The following is a 27,944-nucleotide window of genomic DNA, read 5'->3' as shown; positions in this document are numbered from 1 at the left end:
AAACTTTTACCAAAGGTGAACTCTAAAGTACGTATTTTCTGAAATTTGGACTCGACTGCCTGTTGCATTTTTACATTAAGTGCTGCTTAAACAAAAAGAGCATAAATTCAATATCCTACTGTCTAAACATTTAAAGCAATGGTTATGTCATCAATAAGTAAAATGCACCTAATTTGGGTCTTCTGACACCTCTTCTTTTAAGTTTATTGTATGATAAAGTTCTTCACAGTTTAAAATATTGTGAAGAAATATAGGTATAACCACATTCACATACATCTTATGTACACATACTATGTATCTGATGTACCCATAAACTTTGTGTGTGTGTGTGCCAGGATGATACCCCACACATATGCAGGAACCCTGAATAGATTGGTATGGACTATGAAATCATTTCTAAGAAATGCTTACCAATCAGAAAAGAATATTATAATGAATAATTATACTAACAAAAATTTTACCTTATTTACATAGTGCCTATCTCCCAGGAGGTAAATATGCTTTATAGAATTTTTTTAGAATCTGTGAGGTGAGGCATTGGAAACATTGTCAATTCTCATTTCCCACAACCAACCAACCTGCCCAGGATCATACACTTGAACAGTGGCAGAGTAAAACAGACAGGGAAATCTCCTCACCTACAAAGTCTCCAATCACCAGATCCAATAGTCTTGTGGTAAAATCAAGTTTCCATCCTACAATAGAACTTCCACCACAAAGGATTAACTTTTAAGTCCTCATATACTTGGGACTGTGCGTTACATTTATACCACAGGGAGATCAAAATGGTTTTTGGTTTTGGCAGATGAAAAAGTCTAACATTCAGTGTAACTATAATTCAGTGTAACTTCTCCAGTTAAGTGCGACACAGCTGATTGGTCTACCAGGGAAATGCGGTCAACGTCTAATCATAGCTGAAAAAAATCTCAATCCAAACAGCTACTGCATGACAAAGAGATGGCCTACAATCTTGTGTTTCTTAAAGGCCTTCCTATCTCCACATATGGTACAGTATACACATATAAATAAGCATTTTAGCACAAATGTACAGTTAATATGACTCAGTTCATGTTAAATAAATGAAGGCCTTTAGGGGTGAACTTTAAAGGCCAAGAGTTCCTCAGAGTGCATGTTGTTTAAAGATCGAAGATCTGGCAACTTTAGAAGAAGTTTTGTAAAAATAGAGGCCTCATTTGGGTGGTTTTTCGTTATTAAGGTCCTTAGTGCACGGATGAGAGTTTCCTGCAAAGCCTCCACCGAGTTGACGTTTTCTATTCCAGATCGATCTAATGCAGAGTAAGGAATAGAGAAATAAGGAGAGGATATATTATTGACATTCAAAATACACAGAATTCCTGTTCATCGATTGCGTTAATGAATTTAAAACAAGATTTTATACATTGGAACACAGGCAAAAGATAACTGACAAAGTTTTTTAAATCCCAGTGGCAAATTTTCATAGCTATTTATTGTATTATAAAGATATGTATCACCTGGTACACTTGATACTTGAGGTTCTGATTTTTAAAAAATGAGATGCTACCTGCTCATTTTAACTGCTAATTGGCAAAACAAAATGAACAGTGCGGTTCAGAAATATAATCGCACCTCATATGGAATATACCCACATTTGCATGCTACCATGTGTGGTAGGCTGCCTCTAAAAGAGCCTCAGTGACCTCCTCGTCCTGGTATCCTTGTCCTTGTGTATCTATCCCTCTTCACTTGAGTGGTCTAAACTTCCTGACTCATCACTAATGAACAAAATATTAGATTACCAAAAAAAATGTAGCTTTCTTGTCCAGCTGGCTCAGTGGTTGAGCGTCAACCCAGGAACCAAAAAGTCACCTGTTCAATTCCTGGTCAGGGCACATGCCTGGGTTGTGGGCTTGATCCCCGGTAGGGGTGCATGCAGGAGGCAACCGATTGATGATGTCTCTCTCTCATCGATGTTTCTATCTCTCTATCCCTCTACCTCTCTCTCTAAAAAAATAATCAAAATAAATAAATAAAAATAAATTATTTTAAATAAATTAATTAAATTTAAATTTTTTTTAAAAAATGTACCGTCTATCTTAGGCACTCACAAAGCCAGATGCCACGCTGTGAGCTGCCCTACGGAGTGGCCCAGTGCGAAGGAACAGAGGTTGGTCTCCAGCCAATAGCCAGCAAGGAATAGAGGCACTCAGTCCAACATCGTGCAAGGATCTGAATCCTGCCAAAAACCCTGTGAATAAGCCTGGAAGCAGACTCTTCCTTGTAGAGCCTTCATATGAGATCGCAGCCCTGCCCAGAGCTGGCTACAACCTCCTAAGAAACCTGGAGCCAGAGCACACATCTAAGCCACACCATACCCCTAACCCTCAGAAACTGCGGGAAATAAATGTACACATTTTTAAGCCACTAAGTTTTAGAGTCACTTGTACAGTAATAGATAGCCAACATACTATGCAACTTTAATGCCTATATTAACCTGCATGCACTTTCATTAAGCAAACTGTTTATTAAGCTCATCATACCAATAATAAGTAAGTGGTTAATAAACTAGCAATAAAAGGAAGTATCTTTTAAAACAAAAGTATCTTAAAATTAGCCAAACCTATATTGTTTGCCCATTGACTTTTTTCATCATCGAGGGCTATTTCTTCCCTTTACAATAAGAGGCAGTAGTGTGCAAGAAATAGTCAATGGCTCCCAGTATAGGGAGTTGTAATTGATAAGAAAAACACTTCTCCAAGGAAACAAAATTCTCTGGCCATTTATACCCTTTTTCATTTTTTACAAGGAGATTAAGGAAGTCTTCCATTGTAACTGACAGCTTAAAAAGCCATTTGCAATACAAACACTTAGAACAAGGACTAAAATTTAATAGTAAAGGAAAAACAGTTTAAATGCAGAAAAATTAATGAAAATAGGCTTACGTTACATTTAATAAACTTGGATTATTATCAATACTATGCACTATTTCTTTTTTTTTTAAATATATTTTATTGATTTTTTACAGAGAGGAAGGGAGAGGGATAGAGAGTTAGAAACATCGATGAGAGAGAAATATCGTTCAGCCACCTCCTGCGCAACCCCTACTGGGGATGTGCCCGAAACCAAGGTATATGCCCTTGACTGGAATCGAACCCGGGACCCTTCAGTCCGCAGGCCAACGCTCTATCCACTGAGCCAAACCGGTTACGGCTACACTAATTCTTATAGAAAAAGAAACAAATTGGTGACTACTGATTTGAACTATATGGTAATTCTTAAGAAAAAGCACACAAATGAATGTTGACTGTTTGGGGGGTGTCATAATTTGTCAGACAAAATTGTTCAATGAATAAAAGACCTCTTTTCTCTTAACATTTGATGTTGGCCATACAATTCATAAGGGTCATCTTTGCAAAATTAACTAAAGTTTTTAACAATGCTTCTACAAGTTACCGCTGCCTTTAATATCCAACTAACTGTTTTCTTTAATGTCCTTGCAATTTATTAATTCATTCACCAAACTCTTATTGAATGTAGGTGGTTACTGTGATAGGTGCTAAAGAATTAGCAGTGAACATAACCCAAAATTCCTTCCTTTACCGAGCTCATAGTTTGGCAGAAGAAAGTAACTGGTTTGCATTATATCATCAGTAACTTACAATACCAACAGCTGGAAAAGAATGACAGTGATCCCCACAAGCAAAATAATCTCGATGGGCAAAGAAAGAAACAAACAGTAAGTGGGGAAGGATGTTTGAGTAGAGGAAGTGGTTGTCTTCTGGTGAATGTTTTGTGTTTGGATCACCTATGCTTCTCTATACAACTCAGAACTTCATGGAAATGGATGCCTACATCTAATGATGTAAATCATATTACATTTTTTTAAAACCTCAATTTCTAAAACCATGTTTTCATGATTAAGAGGCCAAAGAACCTAACTACAAATCTAGCTAGATCGTAAAACAATAACCTTCTAGAAACTATAACAGAATACACAGCCTAAAGTGGAAATTCATCTTCTAAATGATGCACTAAATCCTACACTATGCAGTTTAACTCTGACACATCCAACATCTACTTCCTTGGCTGCTGCTGCTTCCCTCTCCCAAGCCTGTACTCCTCACCAAATCTCCTCTTTATGCACATTCTCTTCCCACAGGATGGAAGTTATATTCCTTCAACAAAAACCTCTATGAGGACAACTAAAATCTGTATGAGCCTTGGTCTCATACCTACATGCCAGTCCCTAATCTTCAATTGAAAGACTGGTGCCATTTCACACAATCTGGTTCAATTTCCAGCCCTGTCAAGGAGTGTGGGAGTCAACTGGTCTACTATATGTCTCTCTCAATTGATGTTTCTATTTCTCTCTCTCTCTCTCTCTCTCTCTCTCTCTCTCTCTCTCTACCTCTGTCTCTGTCTCTGTCTCTGTCTCTGTCTCTGTCTCTGTCTCTATCACTTTCTCCTTCCTCTCCTCCTTCCCTCCGTTCCATTCTCTCTCAAAAAAAAAATCAAAGGAAACTATCCTCGGGTGAGAATTTATTTTTAAATGTGAGCATGTTGAAATTATAAATAAAACCAATACAGTAACTGAAAAAGTAAAATTTGTAAAAATTGAGAGGAAAAGTGAGAGGATACTTTTACTTATCAGTTATAGCTAGTAAATGAAAAGAGGTATAAGCGTAGTATTTAGAGTTGGGTGGGCAACCATCAGAACAATCAAAATGAAAGATGGTTAGAAATATAGTTCTCTGAAGAACAGGCTCGGAGTAGCAGAAGGAAGGAGAGAATTTTCATTTAATACTCTTCGGTAGTTCCTGAATGTTATTTTCTTGTCTAGATAATGCTTTAACAATAACATCACTTTATAAGTGGTAAAGATTTAAATTTGACATGAATACTATCATATATTTAAGTGAAAACATATTATTTTAAAATGCACGGAATTGTGCATGTAAGTGTGTTTCTTGTAGATCTTCATATATAAACATTACAAAAACAAGAATGCATATATTCTTTTCTAAAGTTTTCCACTTAATAGGTCCAACTTTTTTTTTAATATATTTTATTGATTTTTTTAAAGAGAGGAAGGGAGAGGGATAGAGAGTTAGAAACATCAATGAGAGAGAAACATCGACCAGCTGCCTCCTGCACACTCCCTACTGGGGATGTGCCCGCAACCAAGGTACATGCCCTTGACCGGAATTGAACCTGGGACCCTTGAGTCTGCGGGCTGACGCTCTATCCACTGAGCCAAACTGGTTAGGGCTAGGTCCAATATATTTTATATAACATATATCAAAATAAGCAGGCAAGTGGATAAATGCAGATAGCAGAATGGATAGCAAGAGACTCCTAATGTTATCTTTTTGGTAGTGATATTATCACCCTTATTTCAACTTACTATTTTCAATTTTTCAAAGAACTCAGATTATTCTTATGGCCAAGAAACAGAACAAGGCTTTTTCAAAAGGAGATTAAAACAAAATAAAAACTATGGTCCTGGTGGAAAATACAAATGACAGTAGTAGCAGAGTTCCTAGCATAGAGCTCTGCCTCACCCCCTGCCTTCATTTCTTCCTCAAGTTTCTCTGGATATAGTCCTCCTCCTCCACCACCTCTGCCACAACCTGTTTCAGAAGTGCTCATTCCACTGCCTCAGACCTAGAGTTATTTCAACAGCCTCTCCACCTGACTCTCCAGCTCTAATGACTCGCCTGTCTAATCCGCCCAGATAACAATGCAAAAGTAATGTTAAAGCATCACTTTGTTCGTGCATGATCGTTCCTCTACCTAAGAAGTTACACTGGCTTTCTGCTGTCCCAGTTCCTTACAGCTTCTCTACTTAGTTCTCACAGCTGTTATTCCACAACCTCGTTAACTGCTACCTTCTCCCCAGTTGGTCATTATATTCTAGGTGTGGCACAGTTTTGAACCAGCTTGCTTACCTGCAGATACCAGGACAACTGCTGTAAACAAACTCATCTCTTCATCGCTAAGCTGGAGAGCGTTCAGCTTCTCACTAAACTCAAACATAGAATTCAGCAGATCCCCGGCTCCCATTGAGTGCAAGTCATCCACGCTATACTTCTTTCCACTTAAAAAGGTGACAGTACGCTCCTTTGCATCAAATAATGAAGCAAACCGTACCATTAAAACCTGGAAAAAGAAAAATATTCAAGTATATTTGAAGAAGTTCAATACCAGTGCTAAGAAATGCCTCAGTATTCAAGTCAGTTAAAAACATTCTACATATAAAAAAGCTGTAACGGAAAAACTGAGTTTATTTTACCCAGAATCATTTCCTTAAGGCAAATTCTCTACCAAAGCAGTAAAATTCCAAGGAGATTTTTTTTTTCTAGCAACCAGTAGCAAAATACTTAAGTCCTGTGATACTCTATCAATAAAGATTCTGAAATGCAAATACAAAATTAAAGCAAGCAATAATGCCAAGAAATTTGAAACTGGGCCTTGGCCAAAGGCATTAAAGGAACTCTTTAAGTTATCAAGTATATCTCACAGTCTCTAAGCCCTGCATAAAAAAGCAGTATTTCAATGCAGTAACACTTGGAAATATCAAAACATCAAATGCAGCCAAGGCATATGCAACAGATGAACTCTAATTAGACCATTTCAAGAAATCATAGCCCAAAGAGACAATATACAAAGACAACTATTACAGTAAAAGTGGTCTACACACCAAGTTAGAATCAAAATCCAAACCAAACCCGTCAACCATTGCTTACCCACAGCACGCCGTCCACTATACTAAATGGTGACATCTGTCACATATTTCCCTCATCATCAGCGGAACACTGACCACCTTCTCTTTGCAATGCTCCCAAGCAAAGACTTGTTTCACCCAAAACAATCCAAAAGAGGGCGAGCCTTCTATGAAGATGGTGCTACCTAGAATACAGCAATCCCAAGGCAAATCACACCGCGGAAAGAACCCAAGACATGGAATTGGGGGTTTGTGTTCCAGCCCTGACTGTGTTACGAATTTACTGGTAGTCCACCTCTCTGGGCTGTAGTTACTTAACTTCAAAAATGGGTGAATTGATATGTAATACTTTAATCAATTTTTAAAAAAAGGTGAATTGATCACTACACACCTTGTGGCTTTAAATCTTAAGTGTAATGTTTTCCTTTAAACTGAAAATCCTAACCTATAGGTGTTATTTTTTAATAAACCATAGATATTTCATTCATGAACAAGGCTTCTTTCTTCTCTGTTCTAGTCCAGGTGCCCCAGAAAATAGAGCCTAAGGTAACAGTTTATGTGGGGTGTGCACTGGCATATGTGAAAACAAGAGTAGGGAAAAAGGAAATGGAATAGGGAAGCAAAGAGAGCAGATATTAGCAACATTTACTGAGCTAGCCACCACTTATTAAGAAAAACTAAGAGCTCAATCATGTGGGACTTTTATGGAGAAATGGCTCCCTACTCCCACGAATCAAAGATTTCACCCACCAGACATCAACTTCCCACCTCCCACCTCCCACCCTGCATTTCAGAATAATGCACAAGTGAGCTCCAATCAAGTCCTGAGACTTCTCATACCTCAGAGCAATAGGGAAGCCATGGAGCAGACCGTGAGAGTCACCTAAGCACAAGAGGCACTGTCTGTGTCCTACTAAACTTGCCAACCGTGGCTGCCTCAAGCCCAGGCAGAAGGCATCGCACAAGAGAAGCTGGAGTAGAAAAAGTAGCCATGGATTCTGGAGTGAGATGAGGCCAAGAAAATCTGAGCTGGCACAGAAGAGATGTCTGATACATCCACCAAATACAGGGTGGGGCAAAAGTAGGTTTACCGTTGTTTGTGTGGAAAATGCAGTAATAAATAATAATGCAAGAATAAATTCTTGTATTTTGCATACTCACAACTGTAAACCTACTGTTGTCCCACCCCGTATTCTACAATCTCCTAAAAGAAAAGACCACACTCTAGTTACCCTTCATATTCTGTACAGTCAACACCAGGCTAGGCTTTCAGTAGGTGTCCATCACTCTGCAGATCCCACCAAGTCCACGTCTAAAAGCAATCCTAAACCTTGAGTTTGTATGCTGGAAATACAGATCATTCATATTTTAAGTCCTAAGAATTGCATTTACCTAGCTAGCCTCTCTCCCAAGATCCTGAAATGGTCATCCTTTTGTTGGTAGTTTTGGCCTCTGGGCTACAAATACTCATTTAGAAAAGAAGTAAAATGCATGGAAATAAAATACTACATGCTGTGTATCCATACTCAAGATTAACAAAATCTACCTCAAAAGTCCCAGCCTTTAAAAGGTTGACTTGGTCATGCTGAGAGAGGTCTCTGAATCCAGGAATACGCTTTGCAAATTCCACCACTTCTTTCACTGCCGGGGTGAAGCTCATTGAAAATTCTTCCCAGATTTCATGCCCTGATTTATGAGGATCCACATATGGAGACTTACTCATTGGACAAACCTAATATGCACAAAACAGAAAAACTCTTTAATTGGGAGAGGTGGTAAAGAAATTTCAGAAGTAGCATCTCCATCATTGGAAATACCAACATGAAAATAACCTTCAGGTGCTACTGATAACACTTTCTCTTTTGGATACTCTGCCTTTAGACCAAAAGCCTCACAGCAACCTATTTAAATAGCAATTAACTTGTTACCACGCAAGAGGCAGCCTACGCAAAAAATGAGCTCATTAACAAGCTATTTCAAAAACCCATTGCAGCCTGACCGGTTTGGCTCAGTGGATAGAGCATCAGCCTGTAGACCAAAGGGTCCCAGGTTCGATTCCGGTCAAGGGCATGTACCTTGGTTGCGGGCACATCCCCAGTGGGGAGTGTGCAGGAGGCAGCTGATCAATGTTTCTCTCTCATCGATGTTTCTAACTCTATCCCTCTCCCTTCCTCTCTGTAAAAAATCAATAAAGTATATTAAAAAAAAAAACCCCATTGCACAGGTTGAAGGGTTCATTTTGTAGCACTGCTGCCACCTTATGCTGACTTTATGGTTCAAAAATAATCACACGTATTTACTTCTCAATCTTATTAGTTATGGCAGATATTACAATTTCTTAGATGAGAAAACAAGACTCTAAGATGTTTAGTGACTTATCAATTAAAGCTAAAAGTCAAAGGCCGAGAACTCAAGCTCATAGTTAATATTTCAAAACTCACTTTTTTCTAAATGGTCACAATTACAATGTTGTGATTTCAAAGAGGAAAATATAATGAGATGCCTCAGTTCTTTAAAAAGATCACTAATCAAAAAAAATAAAAAATAAAAAGATCACAAATCACCTATTTTATAAACAATGATGTAAGCACTGACCTCCACTTAGTCAATAGGAAAAAATGACTGGAGTACAAGGTGCAACTTCTAAAGGAGGATTGAGAAGGAAAAAATAGGAAGCTAAAGGCATAAAAACACTAAAAAGATTAGGAAGCATGTGCTGTAATCTCTATTAGTAAAATCATCCTTTAAATTTTCACTAAATCCATGAGATCCAGGAATGAAATAATTCTGTAACCATGATTTTTTTCCCTCCATAAGGCAGCCACTAATTCTAATAAAACATAAGGTCACATTTCAGATCAATAGGATCAAATACTTGCAAGTGACCAAAAATTCTAACAGAAGGATTGAGGTAAGTCAACTATTTTGAAAATACAAAGAGAAGGCTTTAATTACCTGGCTGTGGGAAATACCAAGCACTATCAAAGGACCTCGTGATTTAAACTGGAAATGGTGCAGTACTGATGCTTTTGATGAAATTTTGGCTGAATATAAACACTGTACTTTCATGTAGACTGTTGTATTTGATGAAAAAAACTTGAATGATATGAATAACATTAACTCATCTCATAGGATGAAGTCTGAGAAAATCCTAAGCTGCCTACTAAATGAAAATATTCCTAAATTCTAACACAATAAAACTTCCATGTTCTATATCCAAAGACCTATTTGCATTATAATGGTTAAAGAAAACTCCACAGAAATCAAGAAATTACTGCCCTTAAAGGGAAAATCCCAAAGCTAGTATGGTAGTGATTAATCAGAATGCTTAAATTTTGAAAGGGATTTCTAAGAATTAAAGGACCAATTCTACGTGATCCATGTTTTACATAAAATCCTAATGCCAATCATAGTATCAATCAAATCACATGCTTGTACCTGTGTGTAAAATTAGGTCATTCAACAAATGATGTCTACTAAAAGCATCTGACCTAAAATATTGCCCAAAACTGATTCTGTAAAACTCTTAGGTTTTGACACCCCCTCTCCCACCCTTGAAGTAGGTATATCCCCCACATAGAAGAAAACCTTCAAAGCTTTCCTTAATATGAGGTGAGCAAAAAAAAAAAAAAAAAAAATTGATTTCACTATACCAGATGCATTCTCCCTCCATTGTTGCACAGGTAACTATTCTTGTTCTCATTCTGAGAAAATCCATCTATGGAAACTCTATCACATACTCTTTGAGTATAAGCATTGGAGAAGTTCATACAATGTCCATTTGCAATACAAATGGCATGCCCATTTGGGTAGTGCATTATGTTCCTCCCCTTATACTGTCCATTGAGATTCTGCTGGCTCTCACTACAAGGAAAATGGCTGCTAAGCCCATTGCCACAATGGTCATGATTTAAATTATACTGCTCCAAGTTCTTGGGAATCCGTTCTCTCTGGGGCTGCATGGTCTCTGCTGAGTTTTCTCGCTGCTCTTGATTATACAAAAAGGTATCCTTGTGGGCTCTGGTCACCATGCCAATCACTTCCTCCTTTGCAAAATCAGAAGAGGGAGGAGAAGAGCTTTTGATGCTTTCTTGCTCCAGCTGGGGCTTGGGTCGCAGCTGTTCCTGGGCGGGTAAGGCTGTCTGTTCATGGTCTACTAATGTGTCATTTTGCAAATGACCACTGAACTGGCTGTTCATCATGCTCTTCATCGCACTCTGCATTTCAATTAGCATCCTCTGTTTTTCACGCTTAGGAATACGACCAAACCGAACAGCTATTGAAGAAAAAGATATTTAACATCTATATTCTAAATAAGACCTGTTTATAAAGAAAAATAACACAAAATTATCTTTGTTAGCTATGACCTCTAGCCATATAAGAAAGGAGTATCTACATGTCTCCGACACAAATGATTCTGAACTTACTGGCTGTACCATAGGAAGTGGGAGGGAGAAATTTTCCATTGTTCTCCCAAAACAAAACTAAGGAGAAGATCTACCTCTTGGAAAATTTAGAAGCACAAATCTAGAAACGAAACTTTAAATTAACTAATGAAAATCAGAGCCTGAAGCAGACCAGCACGACTACACAGCACCTTATTAGTAAGGCTGCAGGCTCTGTTCCTAAGAAGGAATTCAATACTTACATCCATTAACACTAATGGAACCTAGTAGGCACAATCACTCCCTGAATATCTGACTTTTCTCAATTCATTTTCATAACCTTATTCTCAAGATCCAACAAGACCCAATTTTAAGTGACCTGTTCTTTCCTTTACTGGCTTCTTTAAAAATAAAATCTTAAAAAAATAAACAACAACAAAAAACACATGGTCAATAGAAATGTAGTTATTGAAAAATCAACTTGCTGGATTTTTATTAAAATCAATGAAACAAATAAAAATGAAATCATTCATCCTCCATTATTTTAGAGACTAGTCTTAGAATGTGCCTGTCTCCAACATTCCTTTCCTAGAGGGAAAGGATAAAAAAGCTTCTGTCTAGTCTTTTCATACAAAGATAATAAAAACTTAATATACCACCCAGTAAGAAAGCCTTACTAATGTAAACGTATCTCTGACATTATCAAACCAACAAGTCCATAGTGTTTCACATTCTACACCTCTACTCCCTCTCCCCTTCACAAATGATAGACATTTTTATTCTTTTGGGGCAATCACAGTATCTATCAACTTTGGATTACTATTTCTAGTGCTATAAAAAAATTTTCAGGCAATTAAAAATCCCGAACATCAAACTGCTGTAAATCTCTTATTCAAGAAGCTCCTCATTGCAATATGTATTTCTGTGTCAGTAAGAGTAACCTAATGGACTGTTTAAATGCCCCTCCCCTAGATAAATGAGGTTCATTCTTAGCAATTCTTAATCAACCCTACTAAACTAATCCCTAATGTTTCTTTAAATTTTGCATCTCCTTTCAATGTACTCAGAATCTGTACCCTAAAAACACATTATCATCTCAGGGTTGAGAAAGTAATAGAGATAATGCGCATAACGAGAAATGAGTTCATCAGCAATGCTGATATTATGGAGAAAGAGCCACGGATTCCTATATCAAGAATTCCAACTTGGCTCAGTGGATAGTGTCGGCCTCTGGACTAAAAGGGTCCTGGATTCGGTTCTGGTCAAGTGCACATGCCTGGATTGCGGGCTTGTTGCATGCAGGAGGCAGCCAATCAACGATTCTCTCTCATTACTGATGCTGCTATCTCTCTCTCCCTCTCCCTTCCTCTCTGAAATCAATAAAACTACGTTTAAAAAAAGAAAAACTAAATCTTTTTTTGGGGGGGGGGGAAGAAGTATTGAAATTGTATGGGGGAGGGGAATCTTTTTACAAGAACCAACAAAATAAAAGAAGTGAATCCTAGCCAATTTGGCACACTGGGTAGAGCATCGGCCTGCAGACTGAAGCATCCCAGGTTCGATTCGGTCAAGGGCACATGCCTGGGTTGCAGGCTCAATCCCCAGTAGGGGGCGTGCAGGAGGCAGCTGATCAATGGTTCTCTCTCATCATTGATGTTTCTATCTCTCCCCCCCTCTCCCTTCCTCTCTGAAATCAATAAAAATATGTATATATTAAAAAAAAAAAAAAAAGTAGTGAGCCAAAGCTGTTCCTGGAATGTTGATGCTAAAATTTGACTTTAATGAATTTGGCATCCTACAAGGCATTAAAATTTGTTTTCTAAAATCTGCTTCACCCTAAGCATGAGAGGGCCACTGGTAACTGGTTTATAGCTCTGGTTTATGCTGAGGAATAAAAGCCAGCCCATGTGCTCTAAGAAAGAACGCTCTTTAAACTGGGAACATACCATCTCTCGACATTCCAACAGACAGACACTTTTTAAAGCGACACTGCTGACATCTGTTCCTATTCATTCTCATTATAGAACAGTTTTCATTCTTCAGGCACTTCTTGTACTGGATGTTTTGCTGAATGCTTCTCCGAAAGAAACCCTAAGAACAAAGGAAGATGTACCCATTCATTTAAAAACACCCAGATGAACTCCTTATAAGTAGCCTCCTCCAATCCCTAACCATCCATTACTAGCCACACCTGAGAAATAATTTTGGCTTAGACCCAAGGGAAATATAATCTCGACCCTGGGATTTGCCTGCATTCTTACCAGTATCAATAACCACCTATATCTACTAGCTGAACAAAACCCTCTTCCCTTTCTTCCTTTTTGCAGACTCTTGCTGCTTTCCAAGCACCCTTGTACTACACTTTCCCCTGTTACCAGCCCCTGCCTGCAGCCACATTTCCCAGCCCATACTTTAATCACATATAAATTCCAAAACTCTTGAAATAGGGCTTATTTTCAAAGAGTTAACAGAAAAATATGTTCCATAGCTACAGTAATCCCCTCACTGGAACGAAGGATTACGTTAGTAAAGCTAGGTCTCCCCTAGATCATTACCTGCTGACACCTGCAAGGCCTGCTTATATGTGCCAGATGTTCTTGGTTGCTTGCCAGCAACAGGTAAGTGTCACACCAGAGACCAACTAATGATCCAGGAAAAGAGTTCCCAGCTAGATGGCTATAGATTACTGCCTTCACTAAACAAATAAAGTAAGTGCATGTGCTGTGACAGGTATTCAAAGATCCCCAGCTTAACAGTTCCAAGGAGAATGGAAAAGTCAAGAACAAATTACCGAAAGTAACTTGAACTGCAATTTCCTTGAATATCATAACCACACATTTCATGAATCTTATTAGTACTTGTGGGATACGGCATTTTTAGACTTTATTACTGTGGTACTATACTTGGACACTACAATATCTGAGCTAGACACACCTTTAAGACAGTATGGAGCAGTTATGTGTAAGTATCAAGAATACAAAAATTAGACTTATTGGCTTGTGCTTTTGTTTCTCTAGCCCATAATTACTTCACATTTTCGAGGGGGGAAAAAAAAAAAAAACAGTGTTTCCCCGGTGAGGTTGAAACGGCCCCGGTGAGGTTGGGACGGCCCCGGTGAGGTTGAAACAGCCCCGGTGAGGTAGGGACAGCCCGGTGAGGCTAGGACGGCCCCGGTGAGGTTGGGACGGCCCCGGTGAGGTTGGGACGGCCCCGGTGAGGTTGAAACAGCCCCGGTGAGGTAGGGACAGCCCGGTGAGGCTAGGACGGCCCCGGTGAGGTTGGGACGGCCCCAGTGAGGTTGGGATGGCCCTGGTGAGGTTGAAACAGATAATGGGGACCAGTATAGACTGATTAACAGGGGTAGATGCAGAGGCAGAGCAGCATTGAACAGACTGTCAAACTACAGTGGAAAGCCTGGGGAGGGTTTGCGGGGGTGGTTAAGAGATCAACCGAAGGACTTATATGCATGTATATAAGAATAACCAATGGACACAAGACACTAGGGGGTAGGGAAGGCCAGGGGAATGTCAAGGGGGGGAGGGGGGAAGGAAACATGTAATACTCTTTGCAATACTTCAAGAAATAAAAATTATTTTAAAAAAAAACAGTGTTTAAATAATTTTTAAAACAGTGGAAAATTGCTGCATCTATATAAAATACTGACCAGCTTGTTAAGTGACCTGACCATTAAGAATTAGCAAAACCACAATTCATTGAGAGCCACCCTAGAAAATATTTCTTCTTTCATCATGTATATTCATTATCTTGCTCACCCAACATGTCCTGCCAAACTGGATTCCTGCTTCTGGCCTTCAGTCAGAGAAGAGCAGGAGCACCTGCCTTGGCCAAGTTAATTCTGACACTCAGGAGAAAGGATTGTGCCAGATTTAAAAAGACAAAGAGAAATTCCCTAGATGTAAGTACAGACTATCTCCCATGGAATTATCTGATGGACACTCTAAGAAATATTCAACTAAACTTACAAATATAATAAACTTTCCCAAGAATTTAATTTATATCCAAGTTTCTTTTACTCACTTGGCATTACTTCCAAAGACATCACATTTTTGTAAGTATCTAGGAATTATTCCCAGCTCCTAATACCTGACATGTCAGAATGATAATGTATCTGATAAGACCTATTCAAAGTTTAGTCTAAACCAAGTTCCAATAAAGCAAGTCTGTTTTGCTCCCTGTTTCCCTATCACCTAGAACAGCAGTTGGTGCATTAATAAATAAGCATTTGTGCACATAGTTTCATACCATAATTAAATTTGAGGGAGACAGCAAATTTATTTTGATCAAAATCTTTTTTAAAAAGTACTTTTCTGAATTAAAAACCTATTTCTCAAAACAAGTTATGTTTATAACTACATAAAACGCTTAAGAGGTAAAGAAGAGCAATGAGTTCTCTCCTCCTCCCAGATTATCAACTGTGAAAACTGGCAAACCAAACTCCAACTTGTTTAATTCCAGAATCAGGAGCTTAAAGTGACCAAAGCATGCTTTTACCTTGCAGCCTTCACAAGCATGAACTCCATAGTGGAATCCTGACGCCACGTCCCCACAGACTTTACACAGAAGAACCATGCCACTAAATTCTAAAGCACAAACAGAAACAAAAGTAAAGACAGGAGAATGTTTTCAACTGTTTGTTTTTTTTCCAATTGAGTATTTTATTTTGTTCAACTTGTGTTTTAAATAGATACAAATGTACTTTTATCATGTAAAAGAAAATTCCTTACACCAAATGAACAAATCAAAAGACATCATGGTTTTCTTTGAAACTCAGTTTATGGGACCAAAAATATTTCAGAAAGCTGATTTTGCCCTTTCCTGATGATTTTAAACATACTCTGAAATTTTGTAAATCTAAAGTTGCTTTACACCAGATATGCAACCAGAACTAAGAAAACCGTTCTCCTAGATAAGAATGGAGAAATCAATCAATAAAAAAAATGCAAACGATGTCTTCACAGGCTGCTGTCCACACACTAGATAGATCCTATTCCTTCCTGACCTTCTCTTATACCAGCCCATCTTACCTCCACACTCACTCAGGGGTCCAAATTCCACTACTCATTCAGTTATCCCAAATCCTGCTTTATTTCCAAATCCCAATGTTCCTAAGCTCCAACTTCATTAAAGCAAACCCCTTCCCATAACAAGTACTCTGTTCTAGACACCAGATTCAGTGCTAGGAGCCCAGAAGAAAGGTAGTAACTGTGAAAATGTGGCAAAAGGGGAAACTAACTGTAGAGGGTACATGGTCAGGCACAGTACATAACCCCATCTCTCACTGAGGCAAGGATCAGTTATGACAACTGCTTGAGGCTGTAACTTTAAAAACCATCACTGATTTCTTACCTAACTACTGAACTATTATTACTCAGAAAGGAGTGAAAATCATATTCCCAAATATAATGGTTCCCCCAAATGAAGAATTGATAAAGCCCCACCTGCAATTAACGGCACCAACCTTTAGAAAACTAAAGACACTTACTTGTCACTCCACTATGACTCTTTGTCATGCCAGGTGCACTTGACTTGCTTGTTTTCATAGAACAATCTATTCGATCATTTTTCAGAATGCCTTCAATACTGGAGAGATCACCACTTTTGGGATTACCATTGTTATCAGAATTAGAGCTATTTGGAGAAGATGGAACAGAAGAGAAGGAGGACTGGAAACTATTATCAGATCCCTCACTGTGACAAGAGGCAGGGCTAGAGGCTGAGCTGGAAGAACTGATGTAGGCAATCACACCTCCTAGAAAAAAAGAGAAATCAGATAATTAGATACATGATATATATTTTCTATTTTTATAAATCTGAACAGTAAAGTCACTAACTTTAGATATTGGTTACTGATTAAATGTCAGCTTATCCCCAAAAGGAAAAATAACCGGCTTCCTTATTTCCTACTATAATTCCTGCTTCCACAAAGTTCAAAGCCGATATAATTCCCACCGACTTAAAAAGTGAGAAGGCTCTCACGAGGGATTATGCTGAGCACGTGCAGATCCAGATTTTCCATTTTCCAACTTTTCCTAAAATGAATGAAAGACCTTCCTGAGTGACTCCGTAACTTAAATTGTTTTGGCCATGAAGAAATCTGGTTCTGATGCTCTCTGTCTCCTTCATTACACACCTTGACATGACACAATCTAGAAACAAGAGTTCATCATTTGCCTCCCCCATCACTTGGCTAAAACACAGGTTAATCAAGAACAGTTGTAACATCTGGAATTCTAGATAAAGGTAACTTATCTCAAAACGGAGAACCTCCCAGAATCTCTGTTGATGCTCCCGGAAGACTTCTTTGACAATCACTAAACCCCAGTTCCACTTTCCCTTCTCCACCTACTTCTGACTTGCAGACACACACCTCTAAGCAGCTCTTAAGGAATCTAGACTCACTACTTATTCTTCTGCCTACAGTACATATTAAAGAAGCTAGAAGGAAGACTGCAGACTATCAGAGAATTTAACATTAAGGCTAAAGTTAATGCCCTCTTCACGGAACTACTCGCAAAACACTCTTCTCAACTTCATCAATGTAACTTCCACAATCCCTCTGAAACCTGGCCTTAGAGACCATAAACCTCCCAGATTAAGAAATAGCACTTAAAAGGTATTCTTAGGATATAATTACAAGCTTCTTCACTCAAAGAGATAAAATGTTGCAAGAGTAATAACCTCATAGCCAAATATAATATTTTTCCAAATCCCAGGCCAAACAAGTCATTTTCATCTTCTCTGCCAAGGTCTATCGTGGTTTATTTTCCACTTCCCTCCATCATTAATGAACATTTATTGGTTTTTCAATGTGCATCAGATGCAAAGTTATCTCTCTTCCGTCTCTGTCCTGAGCTGGCTCTTAAACCTACTGTTCACCTGTTTCCATCTATTTCTCAACTAGACCATGAGCACCTAACTGCAGAGTGTGCCTCTTAACGCTCTGTGCATGCTTCAGGTAATAAGCCTGCCACAAATATCTGTAAGGCCTTCTTCTCTATGAAGCCATGTCTAATAGCATGGACAGATGCCCAAACAGCACAAAGCATTACTAGGAAGCTGCCAGTAAAACGGGCCATTTCTGACAACAATCTACATGACGATAATGAGTGGTATCTGGAGAATTGTGCATATTCCCAAAGTAATCACTCCAAATTAATCATTCACTCTGAAATAAAACTTTCTCTGCTAAACAGAAATGACTCCCGGGTCTTTTATTTATTTTTTTTAGATAAAAGACAGGCTTTATAAGTCATTTAAAACACAAACACACGCTTCTTTCCCGACGAAACACCAAATGGCGGATGAAGCCGGTGCTGCGAAGGGCCCGGAGGGCCAGAGGCCCCGGGAATAGAAGGTCGTGGCGGCATCCGGTGGAGGATTTGGCAGCGGCATCCGGGCTGGGGTCGCGGCCGGGGTTGGAGCAGCGGCCAAGGCCGCGGAGCTCATGGAGGCAAGGCCGAGGACAAGGAGTGGATCCCTGTCACCAAGCTGGGCAGCCTCCTCAAGGACATGAAGATCAAATCCCTAGAGGAAATCTACCTATTCTCCTTGCCCATCAAGGAATCTGAGATCATTGACTTTTTCTTGGGGGCATCCCTCAAGGATGAGGTCTTGAAGATCATGCCTGTGCAAAAGCAGACACGTGCTTTCCAGAGGACCCGGTTCAAGGCACTTGTCGCCACTGGGGACTACAATGGACATGTTGGTCTGGGTGTTAAGTGCTCTAAGGAAGTAGCCACTGCCATCCGTGGAGCCATTCTCCTGGCCAAGCTCTCTACTGTCCCTGTGGGGTGAGGCTCCTGGGGAAACAAGATTGGCAAGCCCCACACAGTTCTTTGCAAGGTGGCTGGCCGCTGTGGCTCTGCACTGGTGCGCCTCATCCCTGCCCCCAGGGGTACGGGCATTGTCTCGGCCCCTGTGCCTAAGAAGTTGCTGATGATGGCAGGTATTGACGATGGCTATACCTCGGCCAAGGGCTGCACTGCCACCCTGGGCAACTTCGCCAAGGCCACCTTTGATGCCACCTCTAAGACCTAGAGCTATCTCAACCCAGATCTCTGGAAAGAGACTGTGTTCACCAAGTCTCCCTATCAGGAATTCACTGACCATCTTGTAAAGACCCACACCAGAGTTTCTGTGCAGAGGGCCCAGCTGTGGCCACCACATAATTTTATACAAGAAAAACAATGTGAATTAAGCCTGCTAAAACAAACACACACACACACACACACACTCACTCAGCAAAATATTGAGGCCAAAACAATTCCAAAGAACAGAAAGACATTTCCATTTACAGAGAAGAAAAAAATAGGCATAGGAATTTGTCTTTTAGTCTGTCATATTGAAATTAGGTAGCAGATATGTATTTATGTACCAATTATTATATCCAGGCTATGGAGCCTCTAAGAAGCTAAGCACAACCACAACTCTTAGGGAGTTTGATTACAACCCAGAAGAGATGTTAAAATAGGTGCCTACTATGCCAAGAAAAACACAGCAGTGTTCAAAATACACAAAATTAACATGCATAAATGCAACTAAGTGCACTTGAGTTTTAAATAATGTGAACAATTCCATCCACTTTTCCAATCACTAAGCATGTGCTTTGTTATCTGTCTTGAGGTGTGACTCTGCTCTCTCTATAGTCTGACCCACTTCCCAAATGCTCTTAGCATATGCTTATCATCTGCCCAGAAAAAAGCCAGAGCTTGATGATTAATATTTATCCTATAAACCAGTCATTCTCAAAGTGTGGTGCCCAGACCATGGGCTTCAGCATCACCAGGGAATATGTTAGAAATGCAAGTTCTCGGGCCCCACTCCAGTTCAGCATCCTAATCACCTGGGTGACAATGATGCACAGTCAAGTTTGAGACCCACTGCCACAAAGCCAACTACTTCACCTGTGCCCAATGGAAGAAAAAGTGACCAACGGTAGTTTTAATAAAAAAAAAATTCACTTACCATTGATTTTAACATCTAAAAGGTCCTAAGTCTCCAAACACAATGAGAAAGGCTTCCTAACTTTGAGTTCATTCTCATTATCCAGAGATTATGTAAAATTATATCAGAACCACCTGGTGCTTATCTGAGCTACACATTTCCAAGGCCCTGCCCAGACAAGAGAAGGCACCCTTAGGAATGAGCATTTTTAACAAGGTCTCTGGGCGATTCTTTGCACCAAAAAGTTTAAGAATGGCTACAGCCCGGCCAGTGTGGCTCGGTGGTTGAGTGTCGATCTATGAAACAGGAGGTCATGGTTAGATTCCCAGTCAGGGCACGTACCTGGGTGGGGTTCGATCCCCAGTGGGGGACATGCAGGAGGCAACCAATCGATGATTCTCTCTCATCACTGATGTTTCCATCTCTCTCTCCCTCTCCCTTCCTCTCTCTGAAATCAATAAAAATATATTACATAAAAAGAATGGCTATAACCACTGAATTCAAGCACACACTGGCCTACAGTTTTAAAGGTTGATGTTTTCATTGACATAACTGCCTGATACCCTTAATATGCAATTTTAACATGGAAGCATATTAAATGTCATGTTCCTAAGTAAAAAAAAAAAACCATGGTGCTACCCTGTTTTTATAAAACTAGAGATTTGAAGTTCATATTAGAAATTCCATGTGTTAGCAAACTGGTGCTTTTTTCACATGTCTCCACTAAGGATATAAAGAAAAATATTATCCTTAGTCCTGAATAAACTCCCAAAGGAAGGTCTCATCACTATTTGTCTTTTCTAAGCTACTACCTTAGTAGTAAAATTCAATTCCAGAAGATCTCAAGAGGATAAAAGATGAGAAAGTGATGGTTTTCCTTAGAAGACTTTCCCAGAGCCAGCATCTGAGTCAGCCATTTATACTCACAACGCCTTCAGACTACCTCAGTTTAAAAAAAAAAAAAAAAAACGTTTTGAAATCTGAGCTCTCCAAATGGCTTAAGAACTAATTTAAAGCACTGAGTGGGCAATGGAAGGTATTGTTATAACCCAAAACACACCTTCCTTTGCAAAAGCTCCAAAATCAAACCTAAGAAAAATTACTGAGTTATTACCAGTCCAGTTAAGATCCTATTCCTATCTTTAGGAGTTCAAAAACCATTTACAACAAAAATCGGTGCCAGGCACCATGGAATAAAAGATGATCTACCTAGAAGCAGCTACATTCTCCTAGCAAGACCTTCTACACTGATTCACTTGTCTTACAGCATCTACTCTTACTACCAGACACCAACACCAACATAATGATTAGCAACCCAAATGGATTAAATTTTAATTTCCTATAAGGTACAGAGTACATTCCTGAAGATCTCCTCAACCCAGTGAAGAAAGGAAAGTGAAAACTGTAAGTCACCAACTACCTAATCAATGTCAAGAATAAAAGGGCACAATTTCATGTCACATTTCATCCTCACAGGAACCCTGTGAATTAATTTCCAGTAACCCATTTTACAGATGAGAAACTCAGTAATACAGCTACTAAATGGCAGGGCTAGGGTTGAAAGTTAGGGCTGCCTAAACCAGAGGACAGACTATTATCTCTTACTAAGAAGACCTGGGCAAGCAAGTCACTTTAATCTCTCTAAACTTAAGTCATCTTCTATAAATGGAATATCTGCCAGTTATTTATAAGACTGAAATGAAATGGTGTTCATAAACAAGGATTATTAAAGTGCTCTCTACACACACAGTTTTTGGTGATAAAGCAAGAAAGCCAAAATCCCCGAACCAGCATGTCCTAATACCTCCAGAAACAGGCAGAATATACTTCTTAGATGCCTCAAGCTAAAATTAGCTGAGGCACAGTCTTCTCTATTTTTAGTTGAAAAGGATGGTGGAGCTGGGCCAGGTTCCCAGGCTAGGGCTTACCCAGTGGTCAACTTCAGACAAGCCAGAAGTCAATATCCAATTTTGTCCTCCTGGGAAGCACTCACCGTCCCTGCATATACTGGGATTTTCTTACCCCAATTCTAGGCTTGCCCATCATCAAAACCCTCCCACTGCCACTGCCCACCATCCTGGAATGCCTGCTTGAGTTCAAGTCACAACTGCACTTTTTTGCCTTGTAATTTAGATTAAAACATTTGTACCATCAAGAAGCTTTAGTTTTGCCGAAACCGGTTTGGCTCAGTGGATAGAGCGTCGGCCTGCAGACTGAAAGGTCCCAGGTTCGATTCTGGTTAAGGGCATGTACCTGGGTTGTGGGCACATCATCAGTGGGAGTGTGCAGGAGGCAGCGGATCGATGTTTCGCTCTCATTGATGTTTCTAGCTCTCTATCTCTCTCCCTTCCTCTCTGTAAAAAATCAATAAAATATATTTTTTTAAAAAAAAGGAGCTTTAGTTTTCTCATTTTAAAAGGTTATTAATCGCCCGGCTGGCACGGTTCAGTGGTTGAGCGTCGACCTATGAACCAAGTGGTCACAGTTCAATTCCAGGTCAGGGTACATGCCCGGGATTGTGGGCTTCATCCCCAGTAGGGGGCATGCAGGAAGCAGGTGACCAATGATTCTCATCACTGATGTTTCTATTTCTCTATCCCTCTCCCTTCCTCCTGGAAATCAATAAAAATATATATTTTTTAAAAAGGTTATTAGTAATTTCTAATCACAGGATGGTAGAGTAGATCTAATTGAAACACTAAACTTCTGTGTCCTGAGTGTCAGGGCTCTAGAAAACAGCCTTAAAAAGCCTTAGAGGCCAACTGGGGAAAACAGCTATGTTAACCATCCATTCCAGTGCAATGTGATTGAGCACTTTTCATACACATCACTGTGAACTGCTGAGGATCACACAAGAGCACTATAGAGGGCATAGCTCATGCGGGGCAAACAGTCAAGGTAACAATAAGTGGGGACTTAAAGAATATGTAAATTATTGAATAATGTACCATGTAAGAGATTACTTAAGATAACAAATAAATAATGCGGTGAAAAAGGAGAGAATAGGTCCTATTTTGTAAAATAGTGGTTTTTGTCTCCATGTAAATTGCTGGAATGGGAGAGCAAGTGTAATCTAGTGTCTGGAAATAAAAACAATCTGATTGACTAGCAACAAGATTCAAAAAGTGGAATGATAAATTGGGAGGCTCTGCAGACACCTGCCCTTTTCCACCAGCTATGACCCTTCACCACTGCAAACCAAGTGAATCCACAGCAGCTAGCTTGTGCTCCCCAAGTGGACTCTGTGGATTCAACTGGCTCCCCCACTTGTCTGCCTAAGTTACTTAACTTCAAAGAGCACCTCATCTTCAACTGGCAGTACTTTCAACGACAGTACTTCACAGAATTAATGTGAAGTATCAAAGTAGTAGCACATGCAAAGGGCCTCGCACACAGTACATGCTCAACAGATACTGGTGATTATTTTTTACCATCAGTATACTGGAGTTCAATCAGAATAGTTCAAACAAAACTAACTCTCCCTACCTTTTCTTGGTTCCTTCAATTTTGAAGGTGTCATGTGACCCAGTGGTTCCTCTGTATGCTCTTATTTCCACATTACCTTCTGAATGCCTTAACTCCACTGACTAGTCAGGCAGCTTCCTACTTCACATCGATTCCCCCCATTATTGTGCTTTCTCTCTCTCCAAGTGAAGATTTCTTTACCCTTATCTCCCTCTGATCCAAGTTTGGAGAAACACAGAATACAGATTTGTAAAGATATGAATGAACTATGTGGAGATATTTTCCTAACTTTTAAAATATTAACTACAGTCAAGGTTAGTAAGTTTATGCAATGAGTTATTTAAAGAACCTAGTATACACAATCAAAACCTATCTGTGACAAAAATGTATGCATCAATTTCTACCACTTCTATATCACATCTGTAACAGTCACGGAGAGGGTAGACACACAATATGTCCTGAGTTATAAGACAGATGAAATGGTCACTGGTTGAACTGTGTATTGACTGATACAGTATCAACCCAAGGGAAGGGTCAGAGGTGTGCCAGCAAGCAATGAATTTGGTTCCACTCTAGTCATCAACATTTATAATTTAAAGAAAATTAAAGGAAATGCTTGTCAAAACTCTGACAGCAGAAACTGTTAATATACTAACAGCTTATGACAGCTTGAACTTGGAGCCAAAAGGAACAACAGAAAATTTAAGACAGACAATTGCAAATTCCTACACTTAAAAGTCAAACAATTACCCGCACAATGGATAAAACCTAGCTTCCAAAAGTTCACATGAAAAGGTTCTGACTGCAAGGTTACTGTTGAGTCAGCAAAACAATATGCTACAAAAGCTAAGCCTGCCAGAGAATTCATTTGCAGCAGAATTCCCAAACTTGGAACTTGGTAACTGTCCAAGATTTCCGCAGGAGCCTGATCATTTCTAGGTGCTACAGCCCCAAGGGCAACAAGGATGATGATTTTGGGGAAAAAAACAAAACAAAACACAACTCTGCAAAAACCAAGAGATAAGAACTGTAAACGGAAGGGGGGGCGAGGGGAGGGGGGGGTGGAGGAGTCAAAGGGGGACAGTCCGCCAAAAGAAGTTTCCTATTGGTAGCTCCAAAGGCAAGATTAAGATATGTGATATTGTTCCAGAAAGGTGCAAATGAGAGAAAATGTTTCTAATCACCTGAGCCTACCCCTATAGGAGGTTGCAAAGCTGGAAGAATTTATTCATGCTAAAGGCTGCATTAGAAGAGATTGAACCTGATCACCTCCAAATCCTATCAAGTAAGAGTTTATAATTCCACGACAAAGCTACCCAATTTTTAAAAAATATCCTCAAAGGCTAAGTAGACCCATAGGCAAGTAAAAGTTAGAAAATGACTTTATTTTTACTGTTGGAGGAAAATTCACATTTGTTACTAAGGCATTCTTTTTACAGTCTGTGACTTTTAAACAATAAAAATTGGCTTCTTCTGTAGCCTCCCTGGCGTCTGTATAAAGGCCATCATTTATGGGCAAACGGGGAGAAGTAAAATATTGCCCCATAGCACTGTAACAGGAAATGTAACAAGAAGAAGATGCATAAAGCCAAATTCTGTTGACCGGGTTCAGGCAAGGTCAGCAACCTATGCGTTTGAAAAAAAAAAACAAAACTGAACAATGACCAGTCTTAACAGCAGGTCTGAGTCACTTAGGACCCCCTGAGTCACCCCGACCATCGGCTGGGCTGAATGATTAGTTATGGGTGTGACCGTTTACAGTGAGGCTCCCAGCCCAAGGAGATCTTCAAGCCGGTTTTTATGACTTAAGATATGGAAGATAGGTTGAGTCCTGGAGGGAAAAAAAATTTTTTTTTTTTTTTAACAGTGAAGCAGCCCCATAACAAGGGCGGGTGTTGTCCCACCTGCCGGGCGTGGCCCGTGGTCTTAGCATCTAAGACTCCTTGGAGCAGTGGTTCTCAACCTTCCTAATGCCACGACCCTTTATAATACAGTTCCTCATGTTGTGGTGACCCCCAATTTCATTGTTACAAATTGAACATAATTAAAGCATAGTGATTAATCACAAAAACAGTGTGTCATTATATGTGTTTTCCGATGGTCTTAGGCGGCCCGTGAAAGGGTCGTTCGACCCCCCCAAAGGGGTCGCGACCCACAGGTTGAGAACCCGCTGGGAGGGTCCCGCGTCTTGGAAGCCCCACACTAGTCCGGGCATCTCCTTTGTGCATAAGCGCGCCCTCGCCCCGCACTTCTTCCGTATCCGCAAGGTCTGCGGCCCGACCTTCTGCCGCCGGGCTCCCGCATCAGGGTCACCTCCCCTCCGCGCGGGCAGCAGTCGAAGCACTGCGGCATCTGCGCCCGCCCTAGAGCCGCGCGGCCGCGGACGGAATTGGGGAGGGGGGGCGGGAATCACAGCCCGCGCACGCGCACGCGCGGCCTCCTCCGCGCCGAGCAACCCCGCGGGGGAGGAGGGAATCGCGGCCACGTCACAGCTCGGAGGGTTCCAGAGGGCGGGGCCTCCCGGGAGGCTGCCGTGTTCCCCGCCGGCGCGCGCGCGCGCGCCCCCGCCCCCACGTGTCCCTGCGGCCTCGGGGAATGTGGGTCACGGAGCCGAGCGGCCTCACGTGTCCCCGCCCGCCGCCGCCGCCTCAGCGCCCATTATGTAATGCCGCGTCACGCGCTCTCCCAGCCAACCGGCGCCCGCGCGCTGCTGAACGTAAACACAGCGCGCACGTGGCTCGCGCGGCCCGGCCATGTGAGGGGGGGCCCGGCCGGCGCCAACGGGCCGCGCTGCGGCGGTGCGGGGAACCGTGAGGGCCACCGCGGGGCGGCCCGCGGGGCGGCGGGAACCGAGCCCGGGGCGGGTTCGCAGCGCGCGGCAGCCCACCCCGCCGCCCTGGGGACACCCCTGGCCGCCGCCCCCGCAAGTGCCCCAAGTGGGCTGCGAGCGACCCCTCCGCCGGCCCCGACCCGCCGCAGCCCGGCTCTTACCCGCATTCACCTCCATGGTGCCCTCGGGGAGGGGGCCGAGGCCGCCCGCTTCCCGCGGAGGGGGCAGCTCCGCCTCCTGCTCAGCGCCGCGCCGCCCCGGGCTGGAGGCGGCGGTGGTCGCGGGGCCCCCTCATGGGCGGGGCGCCGGGCCGGGCGGCCGGAGAGCGGGCTGCAGAGAGAGGCGGCGGCGGCGGCGGCCGGGAGCGGCGCTCCTTGCGGGGCCCCTGACAACAAAAGCGCGGCGCCGAGGCTTCCTGCAGCCAGCGCACCGCGGCGGCGAGGGCGGCTGACGGGGAGGGCAGCCGCGACCATGTGACCCGCGCACACACCCCCTCCCTCCGCCCGCCCCTCCGGCCGCTGCGGCAACTCCGCCCCCTCCCGCCGCCTCGCCCCCGCTGCTCCCTCGTCTCCTTCATCCCTTTCCCCTTCTCTCCTCCATTCCCCCCCTCCACGTCCCTTCCTTCCCCCCGCCCAGCTGGCCTTCCCGCCGCGGGCCGGGAGCCCGGTCCGCCCCCCGCTGCCAGGCCCGTCCCCCCGCACTGGGTGACACCTCAAGTCACCTCGGATGGGGACCAAGAACCGCCCCGTGGCGCCGCGCAGACGGGCTTTTCAGGAGCCCGGGTTGTGCCAACTTGGCTCGGCCCGCCCAGCCCCTGACCTCCCCGCAGGCCCCCTTCTCCCGCCGGGCAGACCCGAACCCTGGGCTGCGGGAGGACACGGCCTGGGTGCTGGCATCCAGCCCGGAGCTCAGGCAGACCTGTGTGCGCCAGGGTCGCCTCGGAGCTCCGCGTGTCTGCAGCCCGCAGCCCGCCTGGCTAGGCCCTGCCGGGGTCCCTTAGGCGCCTCAAGTGTAAGACGTGGGCAGATGGGTGCGTATGTCGGCACGCGGTGAATGCGTTCTTAAGATCTGTGCATTTCACCCGGAATGTAGATGTTACATCAAAAGAAAACGAACCAATTGACGCGTGCGCCGAGGCCATGTAAATGCACTGCAAGCGGAAGGTGGACTGGGGGCTGGAGGGGAGGGGACGTGGACAGGCGTACACTCAGATCGTGGTTGTCAATGGCGGATATGGGTAAACCCTGGAAAGCTCTTTCCAGATTGCTCTTTCAGAGCGTTCAGCATAGCCCCAGCGGGTTTGGCTCACAGTGGATAGAGCCTCGGCCTGCGGACTAAAGGGTACCGGGTTCGGTTCTGGTCGGGTTCGGTTCTGGTCGAGGGCTCATGCTAGGGTTGCAGGCTCGGTCTCCAGCGGGGGGCGTGCAGGAAGCAGCCAATCGGTGATTCTCTCTCATCATTGATGTTTCTCTCTCTCCCTTCCTCCCTGAAATCAATAAAAATATTTTTTTAAAATGTTCAGCATGACATGTTGAGGGAAATGTGATATGTAAGATATGTTCACATTTGCAACACTCCTCTGCCCTCCCACACCCCG

The 27,944-nt window shown here is 42.1% G+C and overlaps 1 protein-coding gene and 1 pseudogene across 2 annotated transcripts; one reads left to right on the top strand and one right to left on the bottom strand.

Moving 5' to 3' along the window:
• Window positions 1-190: 190 nt before the first annotated feature.
• On the bottom strand, window positions 191-26,604 carry NR1D2 (nuclear receptor subfamily 1 group D member 2). Its single transcript, XM_081105801.1, has 8 exons — window positions 26,509-26,604; window positions 16,592-16,858; window positions 15,601-15,689; window positions 13,035-13,179; window positions 10,357-10,979; window positions 8,250-8,435; window positions 5,928-6,138; window positions 191-1,286 (listed from the first exon to the last, which is right to left on the bottom strand). The coding sequence occupies exons 1-8, from the start codon at window positions 26,522-26,524 to the stop codon at window positions 1,090-1,092; spliced, it is 1,734 nt and encodes a 577-aa protein (XP_080961927.1). The 5' UTR covers window positions 26,525-26,604; the 3' UTR covers window positions 191-1,089.
• LOC308530094 (small ribosomal subunit protein uS5-like) lies at window positions 18,404-21,356 on the top strand (annotated as a pseudogene). The gene is made up of 2 exons: window positions 18,404-19,306; window positions 21,199-21,356. The product of its transcript is annotated as a small ribosomal subunit protein uS5-like (transcript).
• Window positions 26,605-27,944: the final 1,340 nt, after the last annotated feature.

This window comes from Myotis nattereri, assembly GCF_964212035.1.
Source record: "Myotis nattereri genome assembly, chromosome: 14".
Taxonomy (NCBI): domain Eukaryota; kingdom Metazoa; phylum Chordata; class Mammalia; order Chiroptera; family Vespertilionidae; genus Myotis; species Myotis nattereri.
Note: the sequence above shows the minus strand (reverse complement) of the source record. Positions and strands in the feature narration are given on the sequence as shown.